Source organism: Protopterus annectens, chromosome 10.part0, assembly GCF_019279795.1.
Source record: "Protopterus annectens isolate FY-2018-M chromosome 10.part0, PAN1.0, whole genome shotgun sequence".
Lineage (NCBI taxonomy): Eukaryota > Metazoa > Chordata > Ceratodontiformes > Protopteridae > Protopterus > Protopterus annectens.
In genome coordinates, this window is record NC_056744.1 from 68733465 (window position 1) to 68747411 (window position 13947).

The following is a 13947-nucleotide window of genomic DNA, read 5'->3' on the forward strand; positions in this document are numbered from 1 at the left end:
ATTGCATGCTTAGCACCTTATTATCAATGTGATAATTTATAGGAACATCACTCTTCCCAAAAGGGATGATGTTGCATTTTTTGGCATTCAGTTTGAGGCCATGTTTCTGGCACCCGTCATTTGTCTGGGTGAGACCCTCTTAGAAGATGTCCACATCAGTAGGGGAATTGATGACAGCACCCAGCTTGCAGTCATCTGCAAACATAGTCAGCTATAGCCCACTAGATTTGTCTGCACCTCCGAGAAGTATATCCCAAACAGCAGAGGGTCCAAGACTGATCCCTGGAGTACGCCACTTGTTATGGTTCTACTACTTGAGGTGGCTTCCCCTATTTTGACTAGGTAGGTTTTATCAGTGAGCCAGTTTGCTACCCATCTGGTAACATATGGATTGATGCCTAGTTGAGAGAGTTTATCTATTATACATGAGTGGGCAATAGTATCAAAGGCTTTGGACAGGTCAAGGTAGATGGCACTGTCTTCCCCTCATCTATGACCTTGGTGACTGTCTCAAAGAAGTCAACCAAATTTAACATACATGACCTCCCCTTGACAAAACTTAATTGTTTGGGATCAAGTGTCTGGAGGTTTCCAATGTTCTTGTTAATGAGGTCCATGATAATCTGCTCAATGGCCTTGCAGATCAGGCTAGTTAGCCTGATGGGTCTATAATTTCCTGGATTGGTGGACACTTCACTTTTATGCAAAGGGATGACAGTAGCTGTCCTCCACTCAGCTGGGATGAAACCGGTGCTCAGGCTTTGGTTGAATAGGGTGCTTAATGGTGCTGCAAGTTCCTGCCTGAGTTCATGTAGGATGCAGCTTGAGATGTTATCGGGTCTCATGGAGGCTGTATTTGAGTCTTTGAGAGGGCAGTGTAGAATTGCACCCTATAGATAAGGGGAGGGGGGAAGGTACTGGGGATGTCCTGTTTTACTGATGGGGGGACAGAGAAGTGAAGTTTTTACTGAACCTGTCTGCCAGCAGGTTTGCTATATCTACAGCATTTGTGTATTCTGTGTCCTTGACCACCAGTTCTGAGCAGATCTGGGTGCTTCCCTTGAGACTGTGGACATATATGAAGAAGGTCTTATGACTGTCTTTAGTAGATGTGTCCAGTTTAGACTCGAAGTTTGCTTTGGAGGATTTCACTAGTGCTCTTATTTGCTTGTTCAGGCTAAGGAGAGATTGCTTTCAATTAGGCACCTGTTCCTTCTTGGTTCTGGACAGCAGTTGTTTCCTTTTATTACAGAGTTTATTTATTGTGGATGTCCACCAGACAGGTTTACTCTTCCTTGAGGAGGAGGATTTCATCCTGTCTGGTATTCCTGATTCCGTGCAGCTATATAAATGCTCATATAGTACTTTGGTGTAGGTTTGGACATATGTGCCAGTGCCTGTGGAGAGGGCTGTGAAGCTGTTTATACCTTCCCACAGGAGGTTGTAATCAGCTTTGGGGAAGTTTTTTGTTTGACCCTAGCTGGGGGGGGGGGGGGTCGGGGCAGACGGTGACTTCAAAAATGACTGCTTTGTAGTCGGATCTTACCAGGGAAGATGACACTGTGGGAATGTTGCAGTGGTTACTCATGCTGGTTAATACCAAATTTAAGATATTTTCACCTGTTGTGGGAGTGTCAAACAACTGGTCCAAGGCATTTGCATTGATGAAATCAAGGAATATCTGGACATTTGTGTTTTGGCATGAGTATTTCTTCCAGTCTATGGCTGGATAGTTAAAGTCACCCAGGATCAGGGTAAAGGGTTGAATCTTGATAGATTTGAAGAGGTCCAGATAGGTGGAGTGGGCATCTTAAGTCAGAGTTGGAGGCCTATAGCTAGATATGATTTGAATAGGAGTCTTGTCAATTGTTAACTGCACCTGGAGTGTTTCCTGTGCATCATACTGTTTGATCATCCTAGAGGTGTGCATGTCTTTCATATATATATTGCAACTCTACCTCCTTTTGTTTTGCTGCCCACGGTCTGGGGTCTGAATGAATGATAGGATGAGTAACCTGGTATGGCTACGGTTCTCTCTACAGCTTTGAACCAGGTTTCTGTGACTGCACAAATGTCATCTTTTCCAGGGTTAAGAATGCTTGCAGTGAGTGAGGTTTCATGTTTAGAGTCAGCATGACCTTTACTTTGTGTTTTATGAAATTTGATGTTGGTAGTTTTGACCTCATAGCATTACCTAAAAAAGGCACTATGGGGGAGGCAACAGTTTTTGCCAGGAGCTTGAACCCCAAGGGAGACAGATGCAGGCCATCTCTGGCAAAGCATCATGGTTTGTCAATCATGTCATCCCAGGCTGTCAGGTACTGGATCCTCTTGGAATGACACCAGAAACTAAGCCGATTGTTAAAGTCAATCATTTTCTGTTTGTATTGCGGCATCATTCTGGGTGATGGCAGAATGCTGCTTAAGGCTAGAAACATACCTGCCTGGGACACATACTCAGCAAGCTTGATCATGTCTCTCTTCGGATCTACTTTGTTTGGTCGAAAACACATTTGGTCGAAATTCACTTGACTAAGCACACAACTGAAAGTTCACTTCACTAAAAACTCATTTAAATGTTTTAAACCATAGACATGTATATTGACAAATGCAATGAACAACTCTTTCCACAAGACAATATAAACTCAAACTTTGTGGGGGTCTGCGCCACCCACACCCCCCAATGTGGGAGGCTGCACCACCCACACACCCCCTTACTTTATATTCTAACTCCAGGATTGCACTACAGTGGGGAAAAGGCCATATATTACTTTCGGCAAAATGAATTTCGACCAAATGAGTTTTCAGTGAAGTGAGCTTTCAGTCAAGTGTGCTTAGTGAAGTCAGTTTCGTCCAAATGTGTTTTCAACCAAACAAAGTAGACTCCTCTTCATATAGTCCATGGAGGTACATCTCAAGACATTCACTCCAATATAGACTATGACAGAGTCATAACAGTACCTATAGAGAGACTTAAATGCATTGTTGATATGGCGGATTCTGACACCTGACAAATAACTAACTGTGACTTTCTCCTTATCCAGCCTGGTGAGGGACACATCTGTATGTCTCACAATGGAGTCTCCCATGACTAATATGTTGGGTTTATGTTAAGGCCTTAGTGGCTGTGAGACACAGGTGTCTGGACTATGTGTGGTGTGTTGTGTGATGGGCAATGGAGTTTGTGTGTGTTTATGCCTCGGAGGTCTCTTTTGTTTGGGTATGCTTCTGTTAAGGACCTCCACATATGTGGGCATGTGCTGTGTAGGTGTGGGTGGTATTTGAGGTGTAGTGTTTATGTTGCCAACCTTCTCAATGCCAGATATACTAGTTACTGGGGGAGGCAGCAATGGCACTAGGTACTTGATGCAATTGCATCTCTCACAAATTGTGTTCCTAGGTGGTAGTAATAGAGGGTTGTCCGTGTACATGAGGCAGTTGTTACACTGTCTCAGGATGCCCAATTCAGCCTGACTGGCAGGAGAAAATGTAGATAATTGTCCATCTATATTTGTCAGAAACTGAAAGAGCTAAGAGGGTAAAGGGAGGAAGGTCTAAGAGTAGTACTACTAGATGATAACACAAGTGCTAATAAGGGAAAATTTGTAGCTGGAATACTCGAAAAGGGTTAAAAATCATGCAGCTGAAGCTCTGGATGCAGCAGACCTGTATCTAGACTATGATACTCAATTTTAAGGTTAAGAACACAGTTAAAAAAACTCACAGCAGAGAAAATGGCAGAAGGCCTATCTCATTGCAGCTTTGAACAGCTTGAGCAAACAAGTACAAACTGGTTTAAAACACTGGCTATTAAAGGCAGAGAAACAGAAACCAGCCATATTATCCAATCAAAATAACACAGTGTTGCAGGAATGCTTCTAGCTAGATCAAACCAGATGGATTCTCTCTCCCACAAAGAAACAGCAAGGCCTCTATAGACAAAAGATTTCACTACCAGATCCAAAGGTCACAAACAGTAACAGATATTCAAGTCTAACAGACAACAAAAAGGAGACTAAAAATAATTGCATAGATTAAACAGATATGCAGTAAAACAGAAGTGCAGAAAACAGTTGAAAATAAGCACTTATCTTTTTTCCAATATGAGAGCAGAGCAAATAGCAGCATGCCTATCTCATTGCAACTTTGAACAGCTTGAGCCAACAAGTACAAATGGGTTTAAAGCTTATCTGCCCATGGATTAACCTCTTTCATCTCTATTTGTGGTCAAACTGTTTATAAAAAGAGTGTTGCACTTGAGGCCCGAAAGCAAATTCCTCCTCCTTGGGAAAAATCAACCTTATATTCTTTTAAACCTTACTTTCAGGCTGATTTGAGGTTCATCATTTGGAAGGCTGTTTTGTTTATTGCTCTGACATCAGAATGGTGAGTTTCTGAGCTGTAAGCTCTCATGGTGGTCAAACCTTATCTGATTTTCCACAAGCATAGGGTTGTTCTAAGCACTAAACCTTCTTCCACATTAAAAGTTGTTTCTGAATTTATCTTGAATCAAGCCATCAATCTCCTAGTTTTCTGTGTGGAACCTACAAACAAGGGAGAGAAACCCTGTATACCTTGGATGTGCATAGTCAGCTCAGGTAGTACCTGAACAGAACTGAGCCCTTCAGGAAAGCTTAGCAGCTATTTATCTCATTACAGCTGAGTAACGTCTACAGGCGTTTCTGCAGTTACCTTCTACTGCTCCTCCAGGCGTCAAATATTGCCTGTTCATGTTTGCATTAATAATTCCAAAACCATGTTACACACAAGGCATCAGCATATTTTATCTTGAAGCATATATGATGGCAAACACAACTGTGTTGATATATGACCTCTGTCAATAAGTATTTGTTAGAACTGTAAGGTGATAACTTCATTTTTTAAAGGCTGAAGCCACACCCACTGGGAGTTAAAGGTACACACTCAAAAGAACTCTACTGGAGGGAATGAGTTATTTCATATTCTGGGGCTCAGAAGGGTCAGCCAGTCTCACAGAAAATGATTGCTTGTTGGTTGTCCTATGCTATTGCTTTTTGTTACTCCTACCATGGTAAAGCTATTCCAGGCAAGGTTAAGTAACATTCCACCAGAGCCTTATCCTCTTCGGTGGCATATTGAAAAGAAATTAACTCTAGAAGCATTCTAAAAGCAGCAACGATCCTCTGTTCATACCATTACAAAGCACTACAAACTGGACTCTTTCTCAAGTGCCAGAGCAGGCTTTGTAAAGACCATTCTCCTGGGTCTCTAGGATCCCTATCCTTAGTAATTTTTATTTATTTGTTTGTATTTGTTTTCTGGGGTAAAGCAGTGATCTCCATGGACATTTTTCAGATTCAACCCAGGAGTGCTGTCTGGTTAAGTGACTTACTCAGTCACACATTTTGGCAATGGGGTTTGGGGGAGTCAAACATTGTACCATTAGACAACAGAAAACGGCTCGTTAACAGCTGCTCAATCATCTAAGCCAACTGCCAGACTGCCTCCTCCCAGGTAGGGTAAACTTTGGGAATATACACATATGCCACTAATGCGGTGAGAATGATGAATATAGTACAGTTGCGTAAGTCCTTCCTACCTGTAACAGCAGATGTTCAAATATCAGACTGCCTCAGTGGCAGCACCCACCCACCATCTCGGCATTGTACAGTTACATCCTTTTTTTTGTTGGTAACATAGGCAACTGAGACTGATCATTTTACCATGATGACAGCTTTCTTTTAGTCATGGCTAAATGTGCACTGCAACCTAAAAAAGCAGTATAGTTTACCATGAATCAAGCTCAGGTAATCTGCTTTAGCATTATTTTCCTAGATCAAGGCTGAAGAATGATAATATGATGCAGATATCATGATCAGTGAAATCTAAATAATCATGTGTTGAAGAAACTAAAATAATCTGATCTTCCATTATACAGTAACTGAGGCTGGTGCACATAATAAACTGAGTTTTTGATCGCACAACATGTCTTTAGTTGGGTGCTAGGAAATTACAATTGTGCATATCTTTTCCCTTCAGTCTGACAGTCTTTATCCTCTGATTTTTAACACCAGAATTCAAAGTTAAGTTGTTTACTGAAGTTTGTCACATTTACTAGTTCTCTAATTTTGTTCTCTGTCTATTCCTTACAGCTTGTGATTGTCACCCTGTTGGTGCAGCTGGCAAAACCTGCAACCAGACTACAGGACAGTGTCCCTGTAAAGATGGCGTGACTGGTATTACATGTAATCGCTGTGCCAAAGGTTACCAGCAGAGCCGATCTCCTATTGCTCCATGTATAAGTATGTATTATTCAGGTCTACTTTTAAGTGTACATGTTCTGGAACAAAGTCAAAACAGGTTAAATAAATGTATACAGATTTACATACTATATGTGATACCTAGCAGAATGAAATTAAAACATGTAAAAGTAAGCATTAAAAGTAAGCACACAATGCAAAACAGTACCAGATGTGGTGGTGTACACTTTGCTTCTACAATATGCCAAATATTTAGATACTTTTGGTCCAGCTTGTATATTTACTATATATGAATTCAGCTTATTTTGATGCTGTTAATGATGCTCAGTGAGATGTAGGGAGTCATCAACTCTGGATTGATGTCATTCACCAGCCATGAATTGTACTGTATCAGTCATTTATTTTATATGAGGAGATAGATATCTGTCAAGAAGAAAACTCTTGTTTGTGCATGTGATGCCCGTGCACTGGCCCAGCAATCAAGGAGCCACAATCCTCACCACTAAAACCAGTGAGGAGCGCCCATATAGGGAAAGGATAATAAATACACACACAGTAAAGTACAATTTCCCTTAAGAGCACACAGAGATCACAGTCAATCTGGGGCTGGTTTCTCCCTTTCTCTCCAGGTCCCCAATAAGATTCCCCACTGGCACAGCTATAGGGTCCAGATCTCAGCCTATTAGGTAAGCTAAAACCTCCAGCACCCTCTCTGTCCAACCAATGCTTCATGTCTCTGCCCAAGTAGCTGACACACACACACTTTGAGATAAGAGTTTGTACAACCACACATACACTCCTGGGGAAGGCTGGCACAGGTTCTTCAGCTGTGCCCCTTTTACCCAGACTATACAGTAGAAATCACTGCCACCACCCAGCTAATATTTATCAGCTACTTAAACGCCCTTATGAAAGGGTGTCCAATTATACTATGCAATATTATTATCCAAATGGTAAGTGCAACCAGTCAAGACTTATTTTGAGTGACTTGGTATAGTATCACTATATACATGCAATGTACTCTTAGAGCTTAAATTATCTCTACACAAAACAGCCACAGTTGAAAGTTTTAAAAATATTTAATAATAAATAAAAAAAACAGGACAATACTTTTTACTACACAGTGCTAGTCAAGAGTTCAGAGATCACAGAGAAATACTTAATACAGTAGGAAAGTTCTGACATCAAGGAAAAACAAACTAGTCTAATCTTCCTATTTCATAGCTATATCTAAGAGAAAACACAGTTCTAAAATCCTACTTACATACAGGCACAGGCAGAGTGGTGAGTTGGATGTTCTCAAGACAAATGCTCAAATGCTCTCATTCTTTCTGTCCTTAAATTAATAATACAGTACCACTGATTCATTTCAGATTACATCATTTCTTTCTGGTTCCCAGGCTAACAGGCTCTCAGAGATTAATAGCCCTTTTGATCTTGCAGCTTGTCAGGAACCAGAGCAATAAAAGAAATTATACATGCAAATTCTAGCCACTAACTCTGGCCTCAAAACAATAATCAGAATGCCTTTTTCTAGACATCTCGGCTCCGAGTTTTGACATCAAAGAATTGACTTATCAGCTTTGTTACAGCAGAGTGCACTGTTGTTACATTTTTGCAATTCCACATTTAGCACCATTTTTCCCATTTAAGAGAACAAGCCTGTGGCTTATATTAATATTTACAAATGACAGAATTATCTACAAAATTCTATCTGGCTAAGCTGGCAGCCTTCACCTATCTTCACACGTCTCCCCCCTGGGGAACTCAAGCTAGTTTTTCAAGTGACCCTTGAGAAATATTGCTTGAGGGGTTAGGTCTATCTGAGTATACCTTACCCCATTCCCTGTCTTGAGAGCCCATCTGCACTGGCATTGCTAATCCCACTGCGGTGCTGCACTGACATATCATATGCTTGAAATTCTAGGCTCCATCTTAGCAACTTGGCATTTTGCTGCCTAGCTCTGTGTAACCATATTAGGTGGTTGTGAACTGTCACTACAGCAAATTTTCTTCCATACAGATAAGGATGAATTTTCTGCAGTGCCCACACTATGGCTAGACATTCCTTTTCTACAACTGCATAGCTTCCTCACTGGGTTGGAGCCTACGCCTGAGATAAACCACTGGGTGCTCTTCTCCCTCTAAAGAAATCTAAGTACAGCCCCCACCCCATGGCTCAAAGCATCCATCTGGACAACAAATTCTTTGCTGTAATCTGGACTGGCTAACACAGGGGGTCCTCCCAAAGCTTCCTTAAGCTCCTGGAATGCCTCCTCACATGCTGGGGTCCATACTACCTTATCTGGCCTGTTCTTCATTGTCAGGTCTATGAGGGGAGCAGCTATGATACTATAACTGGGAATGAACTTTCTGTAGTACCCTGCTATCCCTAAGAATGCCCTCACCTGATTTTTGGTAACAGGTGCAGGCCATGCCTGAATGGTTTCTACTTTGGCAGGTTCTGGCCTGATCTTACCACTCCCCACTATATGTCCCAGGTAGGAGACCTCTGTCATACCCCCCTGACATTTGCTGGGCTTAATGACCAACCCTGTCCACTGTAGTCTGCCCAGCACCTCCCTGACATGCTGAAGGTGCTCTTGCCAGGAATGGCTGTAGACGGCAATATCATCTAAGTAAACAAGGGAAAACCCTCCTGCCCCTGCTAGGATATGATCTACCAGCCTGTGGAAAGTTGATGGGGCATTTTTCATCCCAAAGTGCATCTTTGTGAACTCATACAACCCAAAAGAGTCACAAAGGCTGACTTCTCTTTAGCACAGGGAGTCAAGGGTACCTGCCAGTAACCCTTGTTAAGATCAATGGTTGTAAGATACTTAGCCCCACCCAGCTGCTCTAGGGCCTCATCTGTCCAAGCATAGGGTAAGCATCTGACTCTGTGTGACTATTTCATTTCCTGTAGTCCACACAGAACCTGGTGCTGCCATCCTTCTTTGGCACCAGCATCACTGGGGAGCCCCAGGGACTGCTGGACGCTTGAATCACCCCTAGTTCCAACATCTCCTGTATCTCCTCCCTCAGAGTCTGTTTTGACTGTCGGTTTGACTCTTTCACGCACCCTATAAGAGGCCTGCCTAATAGGCCTTTGGGGTCCTGTATCCACCTGGTGCTGCACTAGGTGGGTGCATCCTGGTTTCCCAGTGAACATGTCCCCAAACTCCTGTAACACTGCTCAGATTTCTCGAACTTGGGTAGGAGATAGCTGCTGGGACATTGCTACCCCTTCCACTGAAGTGTCAGTTCGAACCTCACTGAGGAGATCGGTCACCAGATCTCCCTCAGACTCCTCCTACAATCCACTGAAAATGCTCAGCACAAGGGCCTCCCTATCATTGTAAGGTTTCATCATGTTAACATGGCAAATTATGTGCCCCTGCCTCCTGCCTAGCAGTTCTACCATGTAGTTAACATTACTTACCTTCCTTACCACATTCTAGGGTCCCTCCCAAGCTCCTTGCAGCTTGATGTGTCTGACAGAAATGAGAACCATTACCTGCTGCCCCACAGCATACTCTCTAGATCAAGCATTCCTGCCATACCACACATTTTTCTGTTGTTGGGCTTCTGCCAGGTTCTCCTGGGCCAAGCCCATGAGTTCCCTGAGCCTTGTCCTGAGGTTTAGGACATATGCCACAACAGACTCCTTGTGAGGTTCACACTCACTTTCCCACTCATCTCGAATTAAATCTAGAGGTCCCTTCACCCTATGCCCACACAGCAACTCAAAGGGTGAAAAACCTGTGGGTTGCTGGGGAACCTCGCAAACAACAGATGAGGCAAATATCTGTCCCACTCCCTCTTAAACTGGTCTGCAAATGCCTGTAGCATGGACTTGATCATAGAGTTTAACCTCTCAAGCAGACCAATAGTCTGGGGATGGTAGGGGGTGGTCTTCAGGCGCTTCACCCCACAGTACTTCCACAGGCAAGCCAGCAGGTCTAACATGAAACTGGCACCTGTGTAAGTCAGTATTTCTTTTGGGAAACCTAAGCTGCTGAAAACCTCTAACAAAGCATTTGCCACCTTTTCTCCCTCAATGGAGGACAGAGCCACTGCCTCAGGGTATTGTGCAGCATAATCCACTACCACTGGGATATACTTTTTTCCTGTGGAACTTGGGGTTCTCAGAGGCCCCACAATATCCATAGCTACCCTCTGAAATGACTCCTCAATCACAGGCAAAGGCATCAAAGGAGCTCTCACCTTGTCTCCTGCCTTGCCTACCTTTTGGCGCTGTTCACAGGTCTTGCAGTACCTTGTTACATCTCTGGAAATCCAAGGCCAATAGACGTTCTGCATAATATATCTCTTTGTACATTTTATGCCCATATGACCTGCAAAGGGAATATCATGGGCTATGGCTAGAAGTGCCAGATCTTAGGCTCTAGGCACTACCAACTTCTGTACCCTCTCACCTTCTAGCCCTCCCTCAGGGGTCCACTCACTTTACAGCAACTCTTTGTCCCACTATACAGAATCCCCCTTCCCTTTAGAATCAGGTGCCTCCCTAGCTACCTGCCTTAGGCCTTGCAATGTAGGGTCTGAGAGCTGAGCCTGTCTCAACTCTCTCTTTGTAACCCTTCCCAGCTCCCCTTCCACAGGAAGTCTGGCATTCTCTGACAGTGGTGCCTCACTGTCATCTGGGTACTACTACTCACCTTTACCTTTGCAGTCACTCTGTCCAGGGGAACATCAGTACCCACAAGCAGCTGTGGCTCACCTTCAGTCTCACTGCTGCAGAGTAGCTCCCTCCCTGAAGTAACTACCTCACCAGTCCTGGCTGCAAGTATGCAGTCTGTATGGGTCTCCCCCAGGATACCAGACCCACATGCTTGTCTCCTAGCCTGACTGCATGTATCTGCATTAATGGATTCACTTCATAATCTCGAAATACTGAAATCTCAAATTTCAGTTTTTCAAGACCATGAAATCGAATCCACACAACACCAAAACACCAAAACCATGAAGCCAAAAACCATGAAATTCAAAACACCTAAAACACAGCACACACCAGACCACACATATACCACAACACCCACATCACAACATAAACAAACAAAACAACACACATCCACAAACCTTCAACACAAATAAGTAGGGGGGCAAGCCCCTCTGCACCCCCCATGTAGGGGGCTACGCCCCTCACACACACCCCACTTATATATACTAACTCCGAGATCGCACAAACAGTAAACAAAAGCAAACACACACACACACACAGTCATTCTACAGTCCCTCACACACACATCACACATATCAGCACACTCACGTACACAAACTCCCACCCAAAACCCTTACAAAATACTCACTTACCTGACATAACACCTAAATCCACACACGGCACTGCACACCATCCACATAAAATCCCAGACATTGCATAGCTTAAAGCCATAATAGTGAATTTGAGATATTCTAATTCACAATTATGCACTTTCGCTATTTTCAAACTTTGACTTTATAGTCTCGAGGTACTAAAATTCAACATTTCAGTATTTTGAGATTATAAAGTTTTTCTTTTCATTAACACATAGTACTGCCTCATCCAAATCCTTCCCTATCAAGACATTTGCAGGATGGTAGTTCAGTACCCCTGTTGTCTCAAGACAACCTACTATTGGCATTTTGTCTTCCCCACTTACTGGCTCACTCACCTTTTGTTCCCCACCTTGCCTCAGTGGACATCTGTATGCCACATGGCCCCACTGGTTGCACTGAAAACATTTAATCCTAGGTCCTGGATGTATACCTGGACTAGTGGCTTCCTCTGCTTACTGGCAGATTCTGTTGGGGTAGTCTGTGCTGGTCACCACGGGCTCCTTTAGACCCATGAGCAGTATTGGGGGGTCCCTTTCCTGTGCAGGGATACCCTGCTTGCTAGGTATAGGTCTCCCTTCTTCCCAAACTCATCTGAAGGAGTACATTGTCTATCAGCTAACCAGATCCTCATGTTCTCAGGCAAAGTGCTAAGGGCTTGTTCCTTCACCAAAAGGTCTGCCAGCCCTTCAAAAGTGATGACCTGACATCCACTCACCCACCTATGAAAATAAGTGCTCAGTTCAGCAACATATTTCATCTGCTTTGCGTCTGTGTTCACAAAACTCTTTCCTATACATTTCAGGTGTTAGCTTAAACAATTCTAACAAAGAGTTCTTAACCATAGTATAATTAAAAAGGTCAATGCCAGACATTTTAGACAACACAGTTACAGCTTTACCATGGAGTAAGGGGGTCAGGAACCGTACCCAGAGCCTTTGGTCAACATCATACTGTTTACATGCTCTCTCAAACATGTGAATGAAACTATCAAAATTATCCCCCTCTTTAAACTGTGGAAGAAATTTACTGACCTTTTCTGCTTCTGGGGACCAGTTACTACCTTCCCCATTACCTCCATGACTCTGGTGAAGAGTCAGCATCTCCATCTCATGCTGCCTCTGCCTCTCCTTTTCTTCAGCTTCCAGGAGTAGCAGTTTCTCATTATCCTCAGCCTGCAAACATCTCAGTCTCTCAGCTGCTTTTATTTCCAAATGCCTGGCCTCCAACTCAAGTCTCTTTAGCTCCAGTTGGATTTTTAAGTCCTCTGCAGAAAGGTTGAGTTGTCTATTCTCTGAGGATGGTACATCTCCACTGCCAGTCTGATCATCCTCCTGGTTGCTGTTTTCTGATGAGCTCAGACCAAAGCTGCAATCATGTCTGCCTTAGGTTTCCATGCACCAGTCCCCTAGCCTGGCACATCTCAGCCAGCTGGCTCCTTGTCAGCTTTCCGTACTCCTCTGTTGACATGCTGCCTGCTCTCCCTGATGAACTAAGCTAACAAAAGTAATAAAACAATTGTGATCTGAACTCTGAGTATTCACTGCATGGCTGATTAAGAGTACAAAACACCTTCAGTGATCACTGTACACAAGCTACAGAAATTCACTCTACCCACACCACTACAAGCCAATTAGGATTTGCCAACCAATTAATATGTGGTATGGATATCCCATCAATGCCAAACAATTAGTATGTGATGCCCGTGCACTGGCCCAGCAACCAAGGAGCCTTAATCCTCACCACTAAGACCAGTGAGGGACCCTGCTCAAGTAGCTGACAAACACACTTTGAGACAAGAGTTTATACAGCCATACAGACACTCCTGGGGAAGGCTGGCACAGGTTCTGCAGCTGTGCCCTTTTTACCCAGACTATACGGTAGAAATTACTGCCACAACCCAACTAATATTTATCAGCTACTCAAACGCCCTTATGAAAGGGTGTCCAATTATATTATGCAATAGTATTATCCAAATGGTAAGTGCAACCAGTCAAGACTTATTTGGAGTGACTTGGTACAGTATCACTATATACATGCAATGTACTCTTAGAGCTTAAATTATCTCCACACACAACAGCCACAGTTGAAAGGTTTAAAAATATTTAATAATAAATAAAAAAAACACAAGACAATACTTCTTACTACACAGTGCTAGTCAAGAGTTCAGAGATCACAGAGAAATACTTAAAATAATACAATATAAAAGTTCTAACATCACAGAAAAGCAAACTAGTCTAATCTTCCTATTTCCTAGCTATATCTAAGAGAAAACACAGTTCTAAAATCCTACTTACATATAAACACAAGAAGAGTGGTGAGTTGGATGTTCTCAAGACAAATGCTCAAATGCTCTCATTATTTCTGTCCT

General features: G+C 43.1%; 1 protein-coding gene across 2 annotated transcripts in view; it reads left to right on the forward strand.

Annotated features, from left to right (window-relative positions):
* NTN1 (netrin 1) overlaps window positions 1-13947 on the forward strand; it is a 1578910-nt gene that overhangs the window by 1017353 nt on the left and 547610 nt on the right. For both annotated transcript variants that reach the window (XM_044085027.1, XM_044085026.1), the window contains exon 4: window positions 6132-6281. In XM_044085027.1, coding sequence (XP_043940962.1) covers window positions 6132-6281 — 150 coding nt within the window. The remainder of the gene's footprint in view (window positions 1-6131; window positions 6282-13947) is intronic.